This window comes from Oscarella lobularis, chromosome 3 (assembly GCF_947507565.1).
Source record: "Oscarella lobularis chromosome 3, ooOscLobu1.1, whole genome shotgun sequence".
Classification (NCBI taxonomy): domain Eukaryota; kingdom Metazoa; phylum Porifera; class Homoscleromorpha; order Homosclerophorida; family Oscarellidae; genus Oscarella; species Oscarella lobularis.
The window spans coordinates 2077901-2100859 of record NC_089177.1 but is presented as its reverse complement, the minus strand read 5'-3'; the positions used below and the strand labels follow the sequence as shown (position 1 = coordinate 2100859).

General features: G+C 48.3%; 8 protein-coding genes, 2 long non-coding RNA genes and 1 other non-coding gene across 15 annotated transcripts; 3 read left to right on the top strand and 8 right to left on the bottom strand.

Moving 5' to 3' along the window:
* Nucleotides 1-237: 237 nt before the first annotated feature.
* Nucleotides 238-1936, top strand: LOC136185502 (uncharacterized). The gene is made up of 4 exons (XR_010669550.1): nucleotides 238-324; nucleotides 375-1343; nucleotides 1397-1460; nucleotides 1524-1936. It is a non-coding gene; the product is annotated as an uncharacterized lncRNA (long non-coding RNA).
* On the bottom strand, nucleotides 1914-3356 carry LOC136185503 (uncharacterized). Of its 2 annotated transcripts, XR_010669551.1 has the most exons (4): nucleotides 3216-3356; nucleotides 3060-3165; nucleotides 2293-2429; nucleotides 1914-2227 (listed from the first exon to the last, which is right to left on the bottom strand). It is a non-coding gene; the product is annotated as an uncharacterized lncRNA (long non-coding RNA). The 2 variants fall into 2 exon arrangements; XR_010669552.1 differs by lacking the exon at nucleotides 2293-2429.
* A 31-nt stretch (nucleotides 3357-3387) lies between these two features.
* LOC136184279 (uncharacterized) lies at nucleotides 3388-4864 on the top strand. The gene is made up of 2 exons (XM_065971148.1): nucleotides 3388-3686; nucleotides 3738-4864. Exons 1-2 carry the CDS (start codon nucleotides 3464-3466, stop codon nucleotides 4595-4597), a joined length of 1083 nt encoding a protein of 360 aa, XP_065827220.1. The 5' UTR covers nucleotides 3388-3463; the 3' UTR covers nucleotides 4598-4864.
* A 368-nt stretch (nucleotides 4865-5232) lies between these two features.
* On the bottom strand, nucleotides 5233-6892 carry LOC136184278 (uncharacterized). The gene has a single exon (XM_065971147.1). It carries the CDS (start codon nucleotides 6771-6773, stop codon nucleotides 5487-5489), a length of 1287 nt encoding a protein of 428 aa, XP_065827219.1. The 5' UTR covers nucleotides 6774-6892; the 3' UTR covers nucleotides 5233-5486.
* Nucleotides 6865-8614, bottom strand: LOC136184280 (ciliogenesis-associated TTC17-interacting protein-like). Its single transcript, XM_065971149.1, has 11 exons — nucleotides 8523-8614; nucleotides 8435-8478; nucleotides 8182-8379; nucleotides 8087-8130; nucleotides 7947-8039; nucleotides 7841-7895; nucleotides 7619-7740; nucleotides 7453-7559; nucleotides 7311-7396; nucleotides 7130-7242; nucleotides 6865-7071 (listed from the first exon to the last, which is right to left on the bottom strand). Exons 1-11 carry the CDS (start codon nucleotides 8597-8599, stop codon nucleotides 6916-6918), a joined length of 1095 nt encoding a protein of 364 aa, XP_065827221.1. The 5' UTR covers nucleotides 8600-8614; the 3' UTR covers nucleotides 6865-6915.
* Nucleotides 8615-8677: 63 nt separating this feature from the next.
* On the bottom strand, nucleotides 8678-12966 carry LOC136184277 (uncharacterized). The gene is made up of 10 exons (XM_065971146.1): nucleotides 12442-12966; nucleotides 12148-12318; nucleotides 11957-12088; nucleotides 11773-11868; nucleotides 11547-11723; nucleotides 11325-11483; nucleotides 11178-11272; nucleotides 10785-10910; nucleotides 9536-10733; nucleotides 8678-9252 (listed from the first exon to the last, which is right to left on the bottom strand). The coding sequence occupies exons 1-10, from the start codon at nucleotides 12943-12945 to the stop codon at nucleotides 8896-8898; spliced, it is 3015 nt and encodes a 1004-aa protein (XP_065827218.1). The 5' UTR covers nucleotides 12946-12966; the 3' UTR covers nucleotides 8678-8895.
* Nucleotides 12967-13058: 92 nt separating this feature from the next.
* Nucleotides 13059-18195, bottom strand: LOC136184287 (uncharacterized). 4 transcript variants are annotated; one of them, XM_065971158.1, is made up of 14 exons: nucleotides 17975-18195; nucleotides 17798-17913; nucleotides 17647-17726; nucleotides 17426-17591; nucleotides 17241-17365; nucleotides 16203-17156; nucleotides 16025-16146; nucleotides 15608-15811; nucleotides 15449-15556; nucleotides 14678-15395; nucleotides 14509-14612; nucleotides 13975-14459; nucleotides 13830-13926; nucleotides 13059-13770 (listed from the first exon to the last, which is right to left on the bottom strand). In XM_065971158.1, the coding sequence occupies exons 8-14, from the start codon at nucleotides 15735-15737 to the stop codon at nucleotides 13226-13228; spliced, it is 2187 nt and encodes a 728-aa protein (XP_065827230.1). In that variant the 5' UTR covers nucleotides 15738-15811; nucleotides 16025-16146; nucleotides 16203-17156; nucleotides 17241-17365; nucleotides 17426-17591; nucleotides 17647-17726; nucleotides 17798-17913; nucleotides 17975-18195; the 3' UTR covers nucleotides 13059-13225. The 4 variants fall into 4 exon arrangements, with proteins under 4 accessions (XP_065827230.1, XP_065827229.1, XP_065827228.1 ...); XM_065971157.1 differs by having other exon boundaries at nucleotides 16203-17365; nucleotides 17426-17595; XM_065971156.1 differs by having other exon boundaries at nucleotides 16203-17365.
* LOC136184289 (aspartic and glutamic acid-rich protein-like) lies at nucleotides 17510-19259 on the top strand. Its single transcript, XM_065971161.1, has 3 exons — nucleotides 17510-17692; nucleotides 17768-18612; nucleotides 18672-19259. The coding sequence occupies exons 2-3, from the start codon at nucleotides 18137-18139 to the stop codon at nucleotides 19153-19155; spliced, it is 960 nt and encodes a 319-aa protein (XP_065827233.1). The 5' UTR covers nucleotides 17510-17692; nucleotides 17768-18136; the 3' UTR covers nucleotides 19156-19259.
* LOC136184288 (transmembrane protein 143-like) lies at nucleotides 18633-20861 on the bottom strand. Its single transcript, XM_065971160.1, has 3 exons — nucleotides 20541-20861; nucleotides 20286-20480; nucleotides 18633-20208 (listed from the first exon to the last, which is right to left on the bottom strand). Exons 1-3 carry the CDS (start codon nucleotides 20859-20861, stop codon nucleotides 19288-19290), a joined length of 1437 nt encoding a protein of 478 aa, XP_065827232.1. The 3' UTR covers nucleotides 18633-19287.
* Nucleotides 20862-21007: 146 nt separating this feature from the next.
* Nucleotides 21008-21079, bottom strand: Trnap-ugg (transfer RNA proline (anticodon UGG)). The gene has a single exon. It is a non-coding gene; the product is annotated as a tRNA-Pro (tRNA).
* Nucleotides 21080-21118: 39 nt separating this feature from the next.
* On the bottom strand, nucleotides 21119-22923 carry LOC136184364 (adenosylhomocysteinase B-like). Its single transcript, XM_065971253.1, has 8 exons — nucleotides 22854-22923; nucleotides 22608-22798; nucleotides 22220-22561; nucleotides 22077-22160; nucleotides 21891-22014; nucleotides 21637-21842; nucleotides 21383-21577; nucleotides 21119-21327 (listed from the first exon to the last, which is right to left on the bottom strand). Exons 1-8 carry the CDS (start codon nucleotides 22879-22881, stop codon nucleotides 21196-21198), a joined length of 1302 nt encoding a protein of 433 aa, XP_065827325.1. The 5' UTR covers nucleotides 22882-22923; the 3' UTR covers nucleotides 21119-21195.
* Between the last annotated feature and the right edge of the window lie 36 nt (nucleotides 22924-22959).

Sequence of the window (22959 nt, the reverse complement as noted above, 5' to 3'; positions counted from 1 at the left end):
CTAAGCCTCTAGGTAGATGTGGCAGACCCTGGCAGACTCTAACTAGTTAGTTACATACAGTAGATCTATTGTAGGGCACCGTAGTCCTTTTCCTAGTTTTCTTTAGAAATAACAGACTGCGAAAGTGAAGAGGAAAAAGATTGAACGTTGTTCTGGGGAAAAATCTGACCTCGAACCAAAGTTCATTCTTAATCGACTAGGTAATGATGTTAATCTCTGTTTTCGCTATCCCGTATATTCGGACATTGAATTTGCGGCGTTTTGCGCTTTGTCTTGCAAAATGACGTCGAAAAAGCAACGAGAAGCGCTGGAACGAGTTTAGAGGTAAAACTAAATTATCGCGTTGTAAAACGACTGTCAGGGGCCCTCTCTAGGACTCGCGAACGCCGCTTGCTCTCCGTGCGCCCCAACTTCGTTCTCGGGCATCGCCAAGACGCTCAAGCAAGAGCACTCTGGAACAAGAAGGAAAGTAAAAGGCAGGTAAAACCGAGGGGCCCCTCCTTGTCCGTCTTTTTGCGCTAATAGGGCTTATGCATGACGTCACCTTGCACTTTGAAATGTTCAAGCGACGCGTATCGTTTTACCACGGATTGTAGAGTATACTCTACAATCCGAACGAGCCCGAACAGCCCCCAAAAGAGTCGGAAGTCTGCTGCACCTCCTCCAAATTTTTCGGACCCGTTTTTAAAATTTTCTTTTAATTAAACGATAGAGCTTTAGCATGCAGTTAACTCTAAAGTCTCAAATTTGCCTACCGCACCAATTTTGGAGCGTGACTGCTGATAATTAAAAATAGTGTCTACTCATTACCGGAAGCGGTTCGCTTTAGTGTGAAATTTGACTCGCACCAACTGTCTGACCCTGTAGAGTTGCCATACTAATGAAGTACAATAGATTGAGCGCGTTTATTTGGAAATCAGTGAGGTCAGGTTTTTTAGCATCCCTGAACTATAGCACACGGTTTTTGGTCAAAAACCTTCTCTCTCAAAATTCTGAGATTTCTGTGGCAAACGATAGAGCTTTAGCACCTGTTTGACTCTATCGTTTCAGATTTGTCTACCCTGCCAATTTTGAGGTTTTAAAAGGGCGTGACTGATATTAATGCGTACCGGAAGTGTGTTTTTTTTGGGTGAAATTTGACCTGCATCAACTGTTTGACTTCGTGCCAATGTTAGACTAGTGAAGTGTAATAGATCTAGCGCGTTTATTTGGAAATCGGCGAGATGAGGTTTTTTAGCATCCCTGAACTATAGCACACGGTTTTTGGGCAGTTTGGGTCACCTCTCCGATTTCTAATATTTCTTTATAGAACAATGGGGATCGGTTGCCTGTTTAACCTTGCGGTACCAAATTGACCTCACACCATCAATTTTGGCTAATATTGACTTTTTTGTAGATGTTGATATTGACATATGGATCAATGCCCTCCTCCTCCCCCACAGTTCCTTCAGCCATGCCAGGTCTTTAGAGAGGATAATAGTAAATTTGATTACATTCAATTTACTAAATTTAATTTGATTTAGTTCTGTCCTCTCCCCAAAGCAAACGCATCGACCAATCCGACGATTCAGATGCAGAAAGAAGAAGACGTAGACGAAGACATCCCCTGGGGACTTGGGATAAAGTCTCCCTCCTTGTGGGCTGGAGGCTAATATGCGCCTCCCTCCTTGGCAGCTGGAGGTTAATCCGCTGTCCCCCTGGGGACTTGGGAGAAAGTCTTCCTCCTTGGGGGCTGGAGGTTAATGTGCCTTCCTCCTGTGGACTTGGGTAAAGTCCACTGTGGGGACTGCAGCAGTCTCAGTCCCACCGCTTGGCCAGGAGGTCAAGCGGTAGCGCAGGAGCGGCGGCGCGGGGACAACCAAGAGGGAGGATGAGGAGGAGGAAGGGGAGACAATTTTATAATATACATCCGGGACATTTTCAATAAAATTTTTGAACATGACTTTCCCTTCTTTGACGCAAAGGCGCGCGAGCACGTGCGACGTACAACTACTACACGCACGTTAGCTTAGGGACATGCTCAGAAAGCACACTCTGTGCAACAGCACACTTGGTGCACGCAAGTCCCTAAGCTAAAAGCGTTTGCTTTTGTCTCCTCCATACCGGGAGATCAAAAGCTGCGTGCGCCTACACTGCTAGTTTCATGCACTAAAAAAACACGCGCGAAGATGTTCTTTTCTTTCTTGTTGGCGCTCTTTCCATTTCGGTTTGTACTTCACAGGAACAGCTAAACAAAAAAAACGGAGCTCAGTTTACACTGTACTACAACCATTTTCCATACATATACTGTACCATCATAACCATGGTCTATTTTTGACTATGATCAACACACAGAATATAGGCCACGGTGATTGATAAATTGTGCAGTCAAAAAATGGCAATCAGCGACTGCCATTTGACTGCGCGGTTTGTGGTTAGAAAACCATAAGCTATAGATCATGAAAAGTATTCAAAATGCTGACTAACTGTAGGAGGGGGAGTCTGGGGCGGAGTCTGCCCCCAGAAAAATTTTAAACAAGTGTGGTCTTTTAGGGGTGTAGGAACAGCTTCATTAATAGGTTCATAAAATTGTTCTGTTGCTCTCAAAGGGGGGAATCGGGGCTCCCGGATCCCTATCTGAATCAGTCACTGCCCTTTCTACAAAAGTTTTTTTGCAAAGCTAACTACTACTAGTAGTTAGTTATTTTTTTCCATGCAGAATAGTTCAATAGCTGAATGACCTTTCACAGACTGCGTTTGTACATAGCCTGGATTATATCTTTACACTAAGACCAACTATGAAGCAAGATAGACTCAGTGCAGGCTTTAGGAAGATTTAAGAAATACTTAACTCGTGCACTCTTAGAAGGGACTGAAATGCTGCGCAGCTTTGCCGCTGCTGTCACTATTAAACTGTAAAACATGCATGGCCAGGGCAGAGCTGTTGAGTTGACTGATCTAAATGCTACTAGTAGAGGAGAGGCTCGTGGCCTGTCACTATAGGGCCACACGACACGTACTAGGCAAGTACATTTGGCGTTTTATTGGTCAGGCCATGGCCCGAGATGGGTTGCACTTACGTGACCGTAGCCTCTCCGCCGGGCCTGTAATCCGGCCATCAGGACGTCGGTTTTCAATAGGTGAACTGCTGTTGCAGACGACTATCAGTATGTCTTGCTCATACTCCTGCAGATCTTCAGTAGAGAGAGAAATGTAGCACCACTCCATCGGAGTACCACGCGGACAGCTTCGATGACTTCCTTGACTTTTGCAAGGGTTCTTTCAGCCGCTTTTTCATCTCCTTCAGGCAGCATCACGCAGTAGGGCCCCGCAGTAGGTCATCCACGCATGCAGTTAGGAGTAGGTTATCATTGATATCTTCTCACGTGACGGCTTGGTCACCATAGATATATGGTCACACGCTTGTCGCTTGACGCTTCGGTGTCTTGTGATAAGTCTTGTGATATAAGCATTGCCAGTCGTGATGCGTTTCCGGGCAGTTCTCCTCCTCGCCTTAGCCAATTGCTTGGCAGAAGCGCTCGAAACTCACATCTACCCCGAGTTTCCACAGAACTTCACACTATCTCTACGCACCAACATCCGCGCGGCACCAAAGACTTCGCGCATCTACGTCTCACGGTGGAAAGACGACACAGGGAAAAAACAGTCATTCAGTATCTTCTTGAACGAAACCGAATCTTTGATAGGTACATTTGGCATCCTCTACAAATAGTCTACCTCCATATTCTTTCCTCAAGGCAATCATACCTACTTGATTATGACAGATCCTCCTGGCGTTAATCAAGGCAGTTTGCCCGCTCTTAACCGACTTGTGCATATTCAATTAGGAGATGACTGTCAGTATTCCGGCATCATTACCAGAATTGGCCACTTGCCCATCGGACTCGCCTCCTTCATAGGCAAATACCAGGTATTTTTCGACGAAACGTGCATTGGAATGCAAATTTGCTCGAACATGGCCTACATTCGAACGACGACGTACGGCATGACCAAAGCGGACGTATGGAATCGCTTCATAGAGTACGACAAGGACAATTTGACAGTGTATTCCGACGCGTCGACAGGAATTCCCATTCACAGCGAACGCTGTTATCCCGGAAGGCCCGGCACGTTGAATCCGGAGCCGGAGTACATAACTACGGACACTTACGACGTCGTTGTTGGTAATCCATCAATCGACTTCAATTCGCTTGTGCCGCACGACTGGATGCGAAGGTGCAAAAATTTGGATGAATCCTGGGATTTTCATCCAAGCAGAAGCTCATACTATACGACACCTAAAGGAAACGACAGCATTGCACCATATTTGGTGGATCCGCCTGCGTGGGGAAGTGTGACTCTGACAGTTTTTTCTCACAAACTTGGCAAGCTCAATTGCACTGACTGTTTTGAAATCGTTCCTTCTGTTCTCGTATTCACGCAAGAGAACTATACCAAGCCTCAAAGGGTGGACTTCGTTTACAGAAAAGATGGATGCGGTGACTTTGGCTTCAGTTTCAAGGGGAGTGGGTGGGATGGCTCTCATGTCGATAAGTTCACCGTGTGCTCCTGCAAGAGAGGCGTTCCGGGCAAGTCTTGTCCTCAAGTGAATGACTGACGACATTCTTAGCTGGCTTGCTTGCTTGCTTGCTCCGTTCGTCTGTTTGCTGACGCCGCTTGATTATCCTTTGTTACATACAATCTGTGAAAATATGAAATCGTCAGTAATGCAAGCGTAGATATATCTATGATGCAAGAAACGTTGAAGGAACGATGATATCTTAGACAAAAGTTTCCCTCAGACTAGAAAGACACTCATTTAATTAATTTGAGGCCTCTGTCACTCAGACAGTGGCCCAGTCTGTGTTAAGGAGTTACTTCCAGACGTGCGCGCTGCTTTTGCGCGTAGACATTGTAATGTTTTCCTTATATGGGATCCTCTCGCAAATGGATTTGACTTGAGGGGGCCCCTTTGAAGACGACTCACCTTCCAGCGTGCTTACAGACGGTGCCGAACTCCCTGCCTTTTCGCTGTTTAGCGAGAACGGCGCGGGGAACATCCGGCGACGCCGGCGCCACGTGAGCATGCAGGCTTCAGCTAACGTAGTCTTTGAGGAGCCCTCGCTACGCACTCGCTCGCTGAAAGAAAACAACCAACTTTGCAAGACGACCGCGTGCGTCGTGCGAGTCTGCGAGAGCGACAAGCTCTAGAACGAAAATCGAACGGGAATCCTAAAGACCACGTGACCGAGAGATCATCCCCGATTATCTGTTTCGAAAGAACCTTCCTACGTAGCAGCTATAAACAAACCTAAACTCTCTCTCTCTAGTGAAGCGCTCCCTACAACTACTAGACCAGCCCTACTAGAACAGCATGGTACAATTAATCAAAGAGAAAAAAGAAACGCGACTATACCATCCCCGGATGGCACGTCATTAATACTCCAATTCTTTCAAGAAGCCCTTAATTTCAGTATATATGGCACCATCACCGAGTGGGCACGTCGTCAATACTTGGATTCCTTCAAGAAGCCCTTCATTCCCGTGGGCAACGGCAACTGCTGTATCAAATCAAACCGAGTCAACTGTCGTATGACAAAACGACAGTGATGCTGCAACGATCGCACGTGAATAAATCGCGAAAGCGGCTGGGTCAATCGAACGGGATAGGAGCGCGCGTTGGCACCGCGACCGCGCGAAAAACAGAAAATCCCGTCGCGCGAATCCTCCATAGATCGATGTATCAACTCGACGACGCTTCGATACCCGTCCGCTTCGAGATGCCGATAGAAACTGAATTTCCCGTTGAAATACTCGATTCGCGTGTGCAACGTTCGACCTTGCGATCGAAAGCTCACGCTGAGCAAATAGCGCTCGTCCGAACTGTCCCGAACGAGAAAGGCCCCATCGGGCATTCGATCCAACTTCTCCTCCGCCTCCTGTCGCGTCAACGGACCCCAATACCAGCCGTTCACCGACAGGTTCTTCAGACCTTGCATCACGGCCGATTGACCCTGTTGCTGCTGTTCGCTGCCGAGAAGCGGCGCAACGCGCGTATAGACGACCTCCTCTTCCACGCCGACGCCGCCGCCCGACGTCGGCGGCGCGGGCAGCGGCTGCGGTTGACGCGACGTCAAGCGACGGCGTTCCTGCTCGTGCGAGTACCATCGACCGACGTCGCGTAGAGGCCCGAAAGCGCGCGCCACCGCCGCCGTATCGTAAATTGGACACTCGGTTGGCGGCGACGCGTATCGACGAGTCGTCTCGATGGGTAACGGCTCGGGACCGCGTTCGTCGACCAAATCCTCGATGCTATTCGCTTCGCAGAGTTGGATCGACTTTGTGAACGATGACGTCGACGACGAGGGCGATTGGTCGACGAGAACGCGCGTCGGCGTCGTCGGCGGTGGCATCTCGTGACTCGACGCGCGTTGACCCGGGGCGGCGCCGGTGATATCCGGGAACTGACGCGAACGCGTCGGCACGGGAAGCGTCGCCGATCGAGAGACGACGGCGTGATCGTCGCGATTTGAGTCCTTGGCGTTTTGCTCTCGACGCTTGCGCGACGACGAGCCGCCGAAACGCTTCTTGAGCGATCGAAAGAAGGACGACGATTTCGACTTCGCTCGAGCGCTCGTCGGCGACGAGGCGGCGACGGCGTCGTCCGGCGCTTCTCGAGTCGCAACGAAGGCGGATTCCTTCTCGTCTTCTGTTCGCGAATCGACGCCATTTTGTTTGGAGCGATTTGCGGTCGACGCCGCGCTGTCGGCGAACGAGGCGCTGCGCTTTTCCATTCGACGACGCCCTTTTTCTTCCGGCGTCACGCAACACGCACTTCTCTCTCTACGGTCTTTTCTTGCTTGGGTGATGCTCGACACGCATGCGCACTCGAAGAAAGAATATTTATCTAGTCATTCATTCGTCGCTCGCGCACTGTCAGGGCGTCGACGAATAAGCGGCAAAGAAATCGGCGGCAAACTCGCACACGTCGTCCGGTTTGCGAAGAAGGAGAAATTGCATGAAATCGGCCATCATTGCCTTGAGTTCCGGGTGTTTCTTCATGTAATCCTCATGGCTATCCCGGAGTTCCTCCTAAAGGGGGGAGCAAAAACGACTGTGCCAGAGCAAATTAGTACACGCCCACGCATACCTTCCGGTCAAGATAAAGCGAATACATGGCCATGTCATCTTCCCATTTTAGCGATCCCGGCAACGCCATCACATCTGTTGTTGCCAAGGAAATGTCTGACGTCGCAGGCTCATCTATAAAACCTCGTTCGGTAAACAGGAATCCCGTGTACGTGCCCCAGCGCCGTTTTTCCGGCTATTACCCGAATTCCCGTCAACCTTGTCTCTGATCAATGCGGATATGGGCGTGGTCGGCGGCGACCAGACGCTGTTTAGTTTCTGAATGCGTCTGTAGGCGATGAGAGCATGTGTCATCATCTGTGTTTAGTCCTATTTCTCTTGTACCCGTCTGCGTTGAACTGCGTCAGCCACGTGACGCACGATTCGTCTTGACGATACACTGTTCTTGATGTGCCTATGATGTCACTATCTGGGTTCAACTTGTCGGCAGCCTAACAATAGAGAAAGAAGTCCTTTTGTCTATTATGAGTATAAACGCTTTTTGGCTGACCAATAGACATTGACATGCTGTCCCTGTTTCATAGTCAATCGAGCTGAATTCAAGGGGCCACTGAAGATTAGTTCTCTCTGGTGTAGCCAAGCATAAAAGACGCTGAAGAAGAAAACAGCCAGCTAGAGAAACAAAAAGAGGTAAAGAATACTCCATTGATTATGAAAGGAGGTGAGTGACAAAGGCACTATGCCAATAAGGTTTCGATTAGAAGCAACTTACTGCTTGTAATGAGATTGATATCCGAAGGAACTGACAATCCGGAAATCACAGTTTCCTAATCCAATATTTCACTTGGGAGAAAGTATCCTCAGATGAATTGACTTGCCTGTCCTTTAGTAAGCGTTCGATTGAGAGAGTATTGTTTACCGTCATCAGCCAATTTAGTGTCGAGTTGAATCGACCTATCCGGACATACTAGCTATTCATGATAGATTAGATAACGCAAAGCTCAGCCGTATATCTAACCTTATACTCTTCTTCCAGCAATTGCAGTGAAGATGAAAAACATGCTAAAAATCAATCAGAAGAATATGACAACAAGCAACTACAATATTTCTTACCTTTTACATTCACTCTGCTTGTCTCCAGCGACAAATCATCGACATTCATTGACACATAATAGCAATTTTCGTCCTGTCTCGAAGTCATCGTGATTTCGACGCTAAACCTGACTTTGTCTGCTTCGATCAGCTCTGACTGCCCTTTAATTTCAGCCTCGAAGCTTTCGGAGAACAGAACATCGTTTCTGACGCCATCTCCTGTAAAAAACAGGTCGGCCGTTGCGGCAACGGTCAAGAAGGGGATTCCACAAACCGTATGACATCAAAAGCAAGGCGATAGTCTCGCTCTTGCTCAAACTAGACAGTCAATCAAGCAATGGTTGCAAGAAAAGAGCGCATACCTTCCCTTGTCCATTGAGTTGCCCTGGCAATGGAGTCCCGTATACGAATAGAGCAATCTGTCTGCGACAGTCTGCATGTCTGCAAACTGTTTTTTCGTCTGACCTCCAGTCCTCAAAAAAAGCGTACATATAATCGAATAACATTGGTTAAGCGCAAACTTTCCTCACAACACACTTATTGGATGTGACTGTTGCTGGATGTGATTTCTAAAATGTAGAAAATTTTACTAAACCGTTCCAAAACTATTGCGTTTCCTATTCTAATCAAAATTGCGTGCGAATGTACAACGCTGTGCTTTTCATGGCGCAGTCCAGCTGTTCCATAAAATTCAGCACTATAAAACCGCGTGGAAGAATCAATCGCTCTAACTTTTTACGAGTAAGTCGTTCTCTTTAGTTCCTGCTGCTGCATATTCCACGACTGCTCCCAATCAATTCGCTGACTCTGCAATTCGTGCAATCGATGATTTGACGGCGCCGGGGCCGGAGAAGACCGAGAACTGGGTGACGGCGTAGATCTACTAGAAGGCGAAACGACGCCGCTGCCGTCCAAAACCGCGCCTCCAGGCTGCAAAGAATCTTTGAAATTGCCAATCGGCTTCGCTGCCGTATGATTGGAGCGATTCCTTTCGTTGCTAGGGTACGTCGATGAACCGTCCTGAAACTCGTCCATATTCAGCCAGGGAGACCCTTTGGAGCGAGGCCACGAAGACGAAGACCGAGAACCGGGCTACGAGAGAAAAAATATGATATCACATGGACCATCAGCAAAGCCCAAAGACAACAGACACACGTCATTCTGAAGGACAGCAAAAAATTTACGTTTCAACTAAGGAAAGGTTGACGCGTTCTTGAAATTTACTTACGAAAACCTAATGTATGCCCTGAGCTCAACTCATCTTCCCTCCCCTTGGGATCCCCCTAACAAGGCGCTCGTTTCTCTGCATATCAGCACGTCCCCCAATCCTCTCAAACAACGATCTTACCAAAACTAAACAAGCGCAGTTCTTTACCTCTGACTTTTGGCCACGACGAGGTGACATGCTGCGCTGTCGACTGGGCAACGGGCTATACGCTTCCGGTTGAAGAAAGTTCATTGGCGCAATACCTTGCTGAGCCATGACAAAACCGTGAGCATATCCGCCGTGAGACCCACTGTCTTTCGGCGATCCGCCGCTGGACGGAGTCGACACTTCGTAGATGACGTTGTGACCGTACGGAGTAATGCCGTCGTCGTCAAACAACGCGGACTTACGACCGGCACTACCGCATCGATTCCGATTAGTGCCACGCGACGAAGATGACGAAGACGACCCCCTTCCTCCGTCGCCGCCGCCAAACGACGACGTCATTGCCGCCGATCTAGAACTACTCGCACGCGACCAGCCAAAACTGCCGCTATGCGACGAAGCGTAGCCTACTTCAACGCCGCTCAGGTCCGACTCATAATCATATGAACCCGAGCTCCAACCGCCGTAAGCGCCGCCCGCTGGCCCGGGCTGGCCACCGAAGGACGCCTGCGCTTCGCTCGTGATCGAATAGCCGGATAAAAAGTCGATGACGCTTTGGAGTTCGTCAGCTGTGGCCAAGTGAACGTCGCCGTCGTTTGACGCCGTTGTTGTCGTCGTCGTCGTGCTGACGTCGTCTATTGACCTTGTTACGGAGCTTTCCTTCTTTTCGCTAACAACGTTTGGTTCCGGCGACGTCGACGTAGCTGGTCCCCGTTCGTCTGTCGCCTTTTCAGTCATGACGACATTGTCTTTCTCGCCGCCGCCGCCGCCGCCGCCGCCGCCTCGGTCAGCGTTAGCGACTCCCTTTCGAGGACGACGCAGCACGACCCCAGCAATTGACGTCCGCTCGGGAGTGGCGGGAGCCGACGACGAAACGCGAGAAGCGTCGTTCACTTCACTCGCTTGCTTCGTGGCTTCAACTGGCGACGTCGGGGCATCATCGACAGGCAAATACGACGTGAAAGACGCCTTTTTCGTCGTACTCGCGCCGCCGCCACCGCCGTCGCCACTGACGCTGATTTTCTCGCCGCTGCTGTGACGACGTTCGCTGCCGCTGCTTCCGTGACCCGTTAGCCAGCTAAAACGATGCGTCATCTTGCTAAAAGACTTGCGAAAACTGCTCGTTCCGGTTGGCGATTTGGCAGGCGGCGACACGACGAGAGGTCTCCAGTGGACGCTGATCTGAGGCAACGCGGCGGGTCTAGAAAGAAAGATCGGTGTCTGGCCCACTTTGAAAACATTTTTCCTCTACTTGGATGCTAGGAAGTCGGATAAGCTGAACGAGCGCTTGTACGTCGCCTCGATGTTGCCCAGCTTGAAATTGGGATCCAGGTCCGGTCGCACAGGCGACAGTGTCACCGAATCTTCGACGAGCCACCTAAGCAGGAAGAGAAAAAGTTAAAGGAGCGACGACGTTTGTGCGCTACGGAACTACAACATGTATAGTACACCATGCCGATCCTATAGAGCTTTCTATAAAAGGTCCTCTACGCTAAAATTCCTTTTCATGGCCAAGGACAACAGGCATAACAATGGACGTACAGTCTATACATGTACATCCTTAATTAATTAATTCAAGTACAATGTAATAAGAAGACAAAGTATATGAGTGCGCAGGAATACGGAAAGAGAGAAGAGCACTGACCAGGTCGACGATACTTCAATATGAATAGCTGACGCGACAGCCGTGATCACCGTTGGCGACTGATCCGAGCGGTCCGTGCTGGGCCTCACAAGAATCTAACTCGAAACGATTAAGGCTAAAAACTCGACGAAAAACGAGACCCTTTACCAAATTCGCCTGTCCGTAGGCGAGCTGAACCGCCGTTCTCGACGCGCAATTGGCCACAGTGGAGCACGTCTCGTTCAGAACTCGAACAGCAAACGTCTCCAGCGCCGACTGCGGCACGGCGGTCGAGATTAGCCCATTCGCCAAATCAACAATAGCTTTCTAAACAATGTAACGATTTAGATCTCGTTGGTCTCCCGACCAGAAATGATTCTGTGAAATTACTATTTTAGCTTTTGAATTTTCCGCTGCTTTTCCTGATGGAACCGTGTCAAACCACTTGTTTCCTATTCTGTATTCGACTCTCGACGTATCGCGTTGTATTTGAGCCATCATTTCGTCGTTGGTCGTCTCCTCCTTGTATCCGCTCGCACCGCGCGCTTCGAGTTCCGAGCAACAATCCTGCACAAATTGATATCATAGGCGTGAAAAAGGGAATGTCTCTTCTCACTTTCAAAGCAGCTTCAATTCCTTTTGGATTCAAGCTGAATCCTCCGCATAAGTCGACTTGCTTCGAAGGCGCTTTCTCCAAAGCAATTTTGTAGTCCTGTAGAGAAAGAAAGAGTTTTAGATTCCAAATTCGTATTTTGAAAAAATACGCATTAACATTTATTATTTATTTATTTATTTTCTACCTGTAGAAGTCGGTCGATCTTTTGATTGAGCCCATTTTTTACTGTCTCCGGCAATTCATATCCTTGTGACGTCAGCAATATAAGCTGAATATCATTCGAATTCAAACAGCCCTTTCGCAATTCCGCATTTGCCTGAAATCCATCGTAAAATCATATATATAATCCCGATTCATACTTCCGGTTTTCCTTACTTGAGAAGCAGCTAACCACTTGGCCGTTGCGTCCCTGACGACGTTCACCTTGTCGGTGCCGAGAATGTCGCCGACTTGCCGAAACTTCGCCAAACCCGAAATGGCGTCGAGCGATTGAGAAAAAAGAGACGCCTGCGTCTGAAACAAATTCAGCAACGACGATCCGAGCATCTAAAGAGCAACGAAGTAAATGAAATAACCGGTCTCTTGACTGAAAGGCTGAAGCCCCCGCTGAAACCCCCAAGCGAACGTCAGCCGGCCGGTCTTCTGACTCAAAAAAAGCCCCACCTTTACCTGCACTTTCTGCTCGCCGATTTCCTGAACGGCCTTCGCGAGACGCGCGTCGTTCTGCGCGAATGCCGTCGCCGCCTCCTCGAGACGCGTCTCGGCGCGACGTCGAACGCGCTCGCCTTCGCCGGGACGCATATGATCGAGCGTTTCGCGCGTCTTGTCGAAATGATTCCAGCTGCGCTGGTGCGCTTCGACGGCCGATTTCGTGCCCGGTATAAGATGCGTGTACTTGTGCAATACCGACGAAACGTCCTGACTCAATTGGCTCGTCGTGCGCGACGCGACGTCGCCGAGAAGATCGGCGCGCTCGCGATAGCGCGTCGCGACTTCGGCGAGCGGCGTTTCGGCGAAGAGTTTTGCAAGGGCGTCGGCGAGTTGAACGACCGCCTGTCCCGTGCCGTTGACGGCTTCGAGGTACGAAGACAGGCGCGTTTGAACGTCGGCCACTTGAGTTTCCGCGCTTTCGCACCGCGAAAGAACGCCTCGATAGTATTTGTCCTGATCCATAATCTGGGCGAATCCAGTGGCGAATCCTGGACGGTCTAGCGTGCTTGCGCGGAAACCACTGGCAGGTTAACATTATTGTTAACCGTCGTTGATTACGAAGCCCGTGTATCTCTGTCCGTTTTATTCTACCAGAGATTATACAAACTGATCATTTTCCCACACATATGTTTTCTAAGTTCTAACTAAGTAAATCATAATGAACAACAACAAGGTCAGGTAAAGGGAAAAGTAAATAGGAACAACGAAAACGAGGGATGGAGAAAAAGGATGATATTGTTAGTCACGAAGTACTCGGAGGAACAGCACAGCTGAGGTGCGTCATACTCACAAAATATTCTCTCAAAGTGAAGCCATCCATGGTGAGATCCGTTCGCGCCTTCTTCCTACCAGATTTATCATCTTTCCTACCAGATTTCAGATCTTTCTTCGTATATGAAAAGAATCCATTTTCATCAGCATCGTATAGTGCCTTATTTTTCTCTTTCCAACTTTTAAGCACCCCAGGTGCAACAACGTAGATCAAATGCGCTTCATTGACGCCATATCGGTTATGTATGGCCTTCAAGACGTTGCACATCTTTTCCGGTTTCGTTGAGTGATTTGAGCCGACGGTAAGTTGAAACAACCAATTTGGCGTCACAAGGAAATCAATCACTGGAAAATTTTTCGCTGTCGGCTCAACAAACGCATTTTTCTCAACTTTCTCAAGCGCACTCTCTAGATGCTCTGACAACCCATCGATTGGCTTCCCTCCCGTAAGTTCAATGTCAAAGTCTCGGGGCCGCTGCGCGCTTTGAACCAACGGGCACGCAGAAAACTTGACGTCTAGAGGACAAAATTAACGTATTATTTATTAGAAACTTTTTAAATCAACAAATGCTTACGTTTGCCCACAGCATCACACATAAAGAAACGGAAACGTGCCTCATGCACTCTTCCAGCAACACTATTCATAGGCGCCATGTCAGCACTCAAAACTCGCTAAAAACGTAATTGAGAACTCAATCAAGTGAAATGAACTCAACATACATCGACAAAGGCATCCAAAACTGTTGCGGCTTTAAGATTTTCGTTTTCAAAGACTTTCTTTTGGATGTGTTTCGATGCGATATTGTAATAGTATTCGCGATAATTATCATCACGGATTTCCAAATGAAGCAGCAGATGAGGTAGGTCAGTTACGTCTAGACGAACAGGACTGGAGATGAAATCCTTCAGCAATTCAAGAAGATTAGAGGTATTCTTGATTTGAGAGTGTAGTCTTTGCACGATCTTTCGAAAACCTTGTGCCGAGGCAAAAAGATACCTGGGTATACCCCCAAGAATCTTAAAGCGCTTCTCCAGTAATATTTTCCCTTCATCTTTGACTGTAAATGCGCCGCCAAGCAGTTCGTACTCCACCTTGAATATCTCTGACAACGGCCATACTGGCATGTACAGACTGCTTGACTCCAGATCCTGTAGCCTCATGGAAGCCACACCAGGAGAAGAGCAAATAAGTGCGGACTTGTAGTCTAAAAAAGTAAAAAATGCAATCAGAATTGCAGTAATTCTGTATCAAACCTTTAAATGAAAAAGATGGCACTTGGCCAACGCTATTATCAATCAGCAGAAACGTATTCTTCTCATTGACGTAACTGGCCATAGCATCAAAAGAGTTAAAAAATCTACATAGATAGATAGATAGATAGATCTCACCCCAAATCACAAAGAAACACTATCGATATATCACCTCACAATCGGCGGCTTCTTATTGACGTCGTCCTTCTGAGGCTCAAGAGCGGAATCCTTGGAGCCCTTACATTCGACCACGCCATCCGCTTCTGATACACAATGACCAGTTTCCATTGTCAGTGCCACGCCTCTTTCTGAATCATCTTCGCCTTCTGCTGGCACCAAGCTTTCACACCGCTTGCCTTTGCGTTCCGTTCGTTTAATGGCCTTCTTCCGTACGCGTTCTTCATCGTAATCAGACGTCTCAATGTCATGGTCACTTTGAACTGGCTCAGCGTTGGTTGCTTCTGCCTCTGGCTGCTCATCATTGCTTAAGAGATCATCGAGAAAACTGTCGTCGTCATCCTCTTCAAGTTCTAATGTGCATTGACTTTCGTGTTGACTCTCTTCTTGGCGATCGCGTTCAATTTCCTCTTCCTCCCAAGTCACATACACGAAGAAACGAAGAAAATCGTGGCTGAAGGCAAAAGAATGTCTGTTGTGCACGAGCTGCCTAATGCAATAGAGCATGAAAACGCTTTTCCCCACTCCGGGGTTGCCCTTCACAACCGCCAATTTTTCCTTCTGACTCAATTGCCACAGCTTCTTATACGACTCTCTTACGTAAACTTTGTTTGGACGAATATCCAAAAAACCGTGGGTGCAAAACGTATCATGAAAAGGCGACATGTCGCGAATGAATTTCAAAAACGCGCCCTCGTTTCGACGTTTATCACCTAAAAGGTAAGAACGGATGCCATTACGCTTAAGGTTTTAAACGTTTTCTTACTCTGTCTAATTCGACCCTCCTTCAGTTCCACTAAAGAACTTATAGAATTTTGCATTTGTTGTTGTTGTTGTTGCATTTGTTCGATAAGATTTAAAATAAGTTTCTCCCCTTGCGTGCAAAACGTCAGCAATTTACGTAAGTTCAAGCATCAACCCCTACCTGCAGTTAAAGATCTAGGGGAAGTCTTCTCGGCGTCGGCGGAAGACTTCTCGGCGTCGGCGGAAGACTTCTCGGCGTCGGGAGAAGACTTCTTGTCGTTAGGGGAAGTCTTGTCTCCAACATTCGGCATCTTAATTCCACGACAAAAATACAAGAGAGACTGCGGAGCGAAGAGTGTCTCGGTTCACTCGCAGAATGAGGAAACTACAAGCAAAAACGATGTGACACAAACCGCACATACGAAAACGCAGTGGATATTGTTACGTCAGCCATAAGGGAAACTGAGATTACGGCAAACAGAAACAAAACAAATCGAATGTTTGGGTATACAGCATTTTAGATCAAAACTGCAGTTAGATCAAGTACTGACGTAACAGCTGCCCTCTGGTACAAAAAACGATTTGAAAGCCAACTTACGCGACAAAAATGCCGAAGACCCGCTCCTTAAGCTTCGTCGCCTGTTGCCTAGATAGTCTAGATAGTTACAGACAGCAGTTTCCCTGCGCCGCGACAACGTTTAGAGATACGAAACTGCACGCCTGCGCTTAGACTCCCAAATGAAATCGAAATCGGAAGAAATCTTCACTGTACTCACCGTGAACGGAAGTAGCTTAGGATAGACGAAGAAACGAGGTGGCCGAGGAAAAGCGAGTTGGTTGGGAGTGTGAAAGCGACGCATGCGCAGTGTTAGCACTGTTTAGTCTACTAGAAGCCCGTATATCCCTGCCCGCCCAGTCCGGCGCCCAGTCCACAACCAGAGATATGCCACAACAAAGTGAAGAAGACGTACAACAGAAGAAAGTCGTCTTCTTTCAAAGTTCGATATTCGAGACGGCCATCGACGTTGGCGGGTTATTGTGACGCCAGGTTCTGTGTCTAGATCATTCCATGTAAGAAAGCGATTTGTAGTCAATGCAATCCAATTGTTTGCTGTAGATCTTCAAAAGCAGCTCGTATGTCAACCAGTCCTAATAGACCGCGTTGATATTAGAGGACCGTGCGGTATGCCACTTTGTCCCCCTCCCTCGCGTTGATTAATTGTGCTGTCCAGGTTCGGAGTGCGTCGAGATTGTCAAACAATGCGAATGCAAGCCGCAGTGTTATCGTATGCCGTATTTCAAGCACTTCGTCGAAGTCTTCAATGATGAGAACGGCCTTCTGTCTGAACAGAGAAGAGTAAGCCACTTGAAAATTAGTACTTGTTCACGTTGGGGTTTGTCTCTTCAGGAATTCAACGTCGAAAAGTGTGTTGGCACTTACAATCAGGCTGCCTACAGTGACGTCACGAACTTGGGAGATAAAGACTGCTCAATGAAATGCAGCCCGCGTGGATATAAATACATTTCGAGATTCTTAATTAATTGACACGAGACGGCAGCTACGTTTCCGTCCCGCTCATCACGGCCTAAAAATTGAAGAAAAAAACGCATAATCACACCGGTTTTCTGTCTTCTTTCTCTCCAACTGCAAATGTGCTGTCATTCGTAAAACTTAATTGCGTATTGCTCTTTCGCGTTTTCTCTCTGCGCCTTCTCACCCATTCTTGCTCCTTTCGTTAAATGTTGAAGATCGTTGAAAATGCAAAAATCACATTATAAACAATGACAAACGAATACCAATGAAATGTACGTACTTGGGCCGTCGCGGCATCCTGCATGTGACGGCGCGTGGGCATAACATCCGAACGGATTGTTCGGAAGCCTTTGGCCGTAGGGGTCCCGGCCGCAGGGGCGGCAAGGACGCCGCCACTTCTAAGTTCTGTGAAAACAGCGGTCAACAAAATTCGAATTGCGTCAATGCGGTTGTTCTAAGTTCCACTTCGAGTTCCATTGTCCTCCATTCCGTATAAAAGCTCGCAAGTTTTGCAGAGACTCTGACTGCATGAGAGAGCTACAGGAAGGCGTTATGAAGAGAATTTTCCTTGTGATTGCTCTAGCAGCCATCTCTCATTGCCAAACAGTATGTTCATCCATAGATGGTTCATCTAACTTGACAACGCACTTGTGACTGTCAATTCCCTGTGGTAGCGGCCACCTCACCAAAAATGTTGCAGAGTGCGAAGCCATCTCAAGAAATTCGGACCCAGTATGTTCCTCCTGCTCATTTTAGTGATGTGGCACTGTAATCGGATGCCATATATATATATATATATATATACAGGCATTGGAGCTAGACGATCCCATGCATTACCGTCGACGTTGGAAGCTAGCTGCCACGGATCATGTACCGGTGTGCCGACAGCCACCATCATCGACGGCACAATTGACTACTTCGTTGGTCCCGAGCCGGCTTCGCCGACTCCAGAGCTAGTCAACAGTTCAGTCCTAGACGTGGCCCGCTGGTCGGTTTCGACTCGGGCCGATATACCTCCAACAAATGGTTCGCTCACACAGTTCGTCTGCCGCCCAATTGCCGCGACCTAGCCAGTATCTGCCAGTAGCGTCTCCCCCTCGTCTGTCCCGGACGGAAAACCGTCACGAGACCTTTCTCAATTGGGGACTTTAGCAGAAGTGAGATCGACGCCGCTGCATGTCTCATTCCCCAATGAGCTACGAGGAATATTCTGAAGTTGTTCAGGCGTCCTTGCGAAACTCCGGTTTCTGGTACGAAAGAGACTGTCTCGGAAAAAGCAATTTTCAGAACCAAAACGTTTACGGTTACGGAGCTTTTGCCTGCTCCAGACCTCGGTGCAATAATCAGTGGACGAGCCGTCGCGCCTGGTTGACTGTAGATCTAAAGAATTGGGAAATAACCTACATTTTTCGTCAGAAGTGCCAAAATTGCAATACTAAGGCAGAAGCAACGTTTTCCGACTCAGAATTGGAAAGAATGATTGCTATTGTCGTCGATCGCTTTACCGGACTTGTAAACGGCACCTACGAGAGCGGGCCTCGAAGGACGTCGAACGGCCCTCACGATTCGAGTCGATGCGAAAAATGCGGATTCGGTCGCGGCAGACCGTGCATCCAAAGCAGCCACTACGAGGAAGACGAAGACAATGAAGAGTAATGAATGATTTGTTTAATTAATTGCGACAATTTTACCATAGACTCTTTGACCATAGGTCAAGCAGTAGTCCCAACGACAGTGATGATCAGTCTGATGAGGACATCAAGGACGAAGATTCGTATGAAGACTATGAAAATCAGGATGACAAAGAGTATGATGATGACTGTGAAGATCAAGATGACAACGAGTATGACGACGACGAGTATGATGAGGACGAATATGAAGATCACGAAGATCAGGATGATGACGAGTTTGATGAGGACGAGTATGAAGATGATGAAGATCAGGATGACGAAGAGTACGATGATGACTTTGAAAATCAGGATAACGAAGATGAAGACGGCAACCACGAAGATCAGTACAACGACGACCCGTTTGAAGAGGGTGATGACAGCTTCTGCCCTAGTAACAATCAATATGACGACTATGATCAATACGGCGACGACTATCATCCACATGACGACGATCAGATTCAAGAGGATGAGTACGACGACTATGATCAATACGGTGACGATTATCAGCATTACTATGATGAATGAGAACGGCGACGCTCTCAATTGCAATGCCCGTGCCAATCCTTTGTGTTCGCACTTGCACACTTCACTGCTTGAGACCCTAATACAAAAATAGGCATGCACTAGTACTACTCACTAACAGTTGCGGACCAGATATCACTGCCACCACTCTCCTCCCTCTTTGTCCTCCACTGCAGTCTTAGTCACTTCCGTCATTTCTTCGTCCTCTCTGTGTCCCAGCAAGAACTCGGACGCCGTGGCGTCTAGCGGCACAGCGGGCATCAAATCAAGCGCCCGATTCAAGCCAACTGCCCCCAGCAACCCGCTCCCGTCCCGCTCCAAAACCCGCAACTTCTCCAACGTCCTCAGCCCGTCAGCACAATCAAACTGACTAGGCGACCCGTACGTCTCCGCCAGCCAATTAGCAATCCCCGTCTCGAGCTCGTCGACACTAACAAAAGCCCGCCCACCCAACATGTTCATCAGCAAAAAACTATAAACGAGTAGAGCTTCCTTGAACTCCTCATCGACGGCACGATCGACGAGCAACGTCAACACCCCCCTGTTATGAGCGACCGTCTTATAATAGAGCGTACGCGACAAATCGACCAAATAGGCATTGCGTCGATTCCTGTAGACAAGCCAGACGCGCAACCCAATCAAACCGGACGCCAAGAAAGCGAGATAGGACCACTGAATCGTCGCGAAACTATTCAGAAACGAAATCGACTTGACGACGACGCTCACACCGGCGACGCCGGCCGTCGTCGCGAGAAACGTCTTCGTGACGTTCGTCATCTTGATCTTGCCCGTGGGAAAGAGAGTCTCGAGTCGACTGCAGCGCACGTCCTTGAACGCTTTCAGCGTGAGCGCCGGCGAGAGTTTCAGTCGAACGGCGATGACGACGCGCTTGTATATGTCGCCCGACGCGTCCGTGTAGCGCTTCGGCTGGCCCGTGACCTTCGATCGCAAGGAGTCGTACGCTCGCGTTAGGAAACCGACGGCGAAGTTCTTGTCGCGCTGGCGACTGCGCACCCACACTCGCATCGTCGTGAATTTTTTCGGATTGACGCTGACCTAAAAGTCAAACTTTTTGAATGTACATATATACACATATACACCTATATATGTATAAGTATATATTCTTTTTTTACTGTGACTCCTCGATCTGTTTCGTGCTCGCGGAGAAGACTTTTCAGGTTCGATTCGGGTATTTCCCAGTAGTTTGCGCGTCTTGCGAGTCGATCGAGACCGCGTAGGAGCCAAAATTCGCTGTCGCGACGTTCGGGTTCGGAGAATTTGTGAACGGTTATCGTGTCCTTGTCGGGATCCAGGGGATCGTACCTGTGCTAAAATGTGTTCATTTATTTTTAATCAATTATCATTGTGAGAAAAACTGTGTTTTTCACTTTCACATCTCCCAGTGTTTTGTTGTATTGGGAGGCGAGGAAGAAGTCGAGAGATGCTGCAAATTGCTCGAATTTTTGTCCGTCCTTTGTTTCCGACTGTAAGAGGCCTTCTGGCTGCATGATTCTTCCTATAAGTTCTCGTCTTGTCGTTGGGATGAAGAGATTGGGTGGCTCCACGAAGTCTTCCTCTGCTTCTTGTTTCGGAGAGGCTGGCTCCGCCGATTTTGCGCCTATGCCGGGAATCCACCTCTGAGGAAGAAGCTGGCGCAGTTTCTCCTTCACTGCAGCTGTCGTTCTGCTGGGAAAGACCTTCGCCAACATAGCGGAGGGAAGAACTGCGCATGCTCGACGTCTCAAATACGGACTGATCAAGCGGCAAGCAGGTGGACAGGTCTGTTTTCTGTCTTCTGGTGATAAGGAGAGAAAGAATGAGAAAAAGAAAAAAATCCAAAGTAGAAAAAATTCGCGGGCTCACCCGGGAATCGAACCCGGAACCACTCGCACCCAAAGCGAGTATCATACCATTAGACCAGTAAGCCGCACCCTGATGGTTTTGGATAAAACGCGTAGACATTCCCTCAGACGACACCCACACGTTGTTCCAGCACAGAAGTGATTCAAGCACGTACAATAGTTACATGCGACCTGCAAATAACTAATAACGATAGTAGTCTGGCTTGAATGGCCCTTCCTTGTTCACTCCCAAATATTTAGCCTGATCATCCCTAAGCGTCGTCAATTTCACACCCAATTTCTCCAAATGAAGAGCAGCCACCTCTTCATCGAGCTAATAAAAAATCACGCATCCCATCGATTCCAACTCTCTCAAAAACGTCACTCACTTTTTTGGGCAACATGTGAACGCCGAGAGGATACTTCTCCGCGTGGGTCCACAATTCGATCTGAGCCAATATCTGATTGGTGAACGAGTTGCTCATGACAAAACTAGGATGACCCATGGCACATCCCAAGTTCACCAGACGTCCACGAGCCAAAAGAATCAGATGACGGCCACTGGGCATAGTGTACCTATCAACCTGCAGAAAAGTAAATAAATTCCATAATAATAATAATAATATACAGATTATCTTCTTGCCTGAGGTTTTATGTTGACTTTGGCTGTACTGTTTGCCTCCAGCCAAGCGACGTCTATTTCACAATCGAAATGACCTATGTTAGCAAGGATGGCATCTTCTTTCATCTCGGGAAAATGTTTCCCGGTGATGATGTCAGAGCAGCCACTCGACGTGACAAAGATATTGGCCTCTTTGCACGCTTCTTCCATTGTCGTCACCTCGTAGCCTAGGTGAACATTTGACGTGAGCAAAAAAATAAACTGCCTCAACAAACCTTCCATTGCAGCTTGCAGTGCATTGATAGGATCAACCTCTGTGATAAGAACTCGAGCGCCGAACGCGCGCAGAGACTGAGCGCAGCCTTTGCCCACGTCGCCGTATCCAGCCACAACAGCAACCTTGTAAAGACAAAAAAAGCATACCCTATGTATTATTCTTACTCTAGAGCAGCTCTTTTCACCTTTCCAGCTATCATGATGTCCGTGGCTCTTCGAATCCCGTCCAGAAGAGACTCGCGACAGCCATACAAATTATCAAATTTGCTCTATTACAACAACCAACTGATTGAACTACAACTATAAAGGCATCTCGCTCAGCTCCCACCTTTGTCACTGAATCATTGACGTTGATAGCACGCACTTTGAGTTCGCCCTTGGCATGCTTTTTATAGAGATTGTGCACGCCGGTCGTCGTCTCCTCGCTAATGCCGCGTATGCCGTCGAGCAATTCCGGGTGTTTTTGGTGCACCAAATTCGTCAAGTCGCCCCCGTCGTCGAGGATCATGTTGAGCGGTTGGCCGTCCGGAAAGAAGAGCGTCTGCTCGATGCACCAAATGTATTCCTCCTCGGTTTCGCCTTTCCACGCGTATACGGGAACGCCGGCCTTTGCCATGGCAGCGGCGGCGTGGTCTTGCGAAGAGAAAATATTGCACGACGACCACGTGACCTGAGCATGGTTTAGGAAAGGGCGTGCCTTTTTCTTCTTTCTTTACCTCTGCGCCGAGTTCTTTGAGAGTCTCTATGAGAACGGCCGTTTGGATGGTCATGTGAAGGCAACCGGCTATGCGGGCCCCTTTTAGGGGCTTCTTCGGGCCGTACGTTCTTCGCATCTCCATGAGACCGGGCATTTCGTTCTCGGCGAGTTCGATCTCCTTGCGACCGAATTCGGCGAGAGAGAGATCGGCTAAATTACAGCCGATAAGCCTAGAAAGACGAAAGACATTCTCTCAGCAACGTACCAACTTTGTAGGGCAGTTTCTTAGCCATGGAATACGAGTTCTTTTTTTCGACCACGTGAGGTAGAATCACGTGTCGTTGGTAACGTGCGCGCCGGCTCTGATGTTT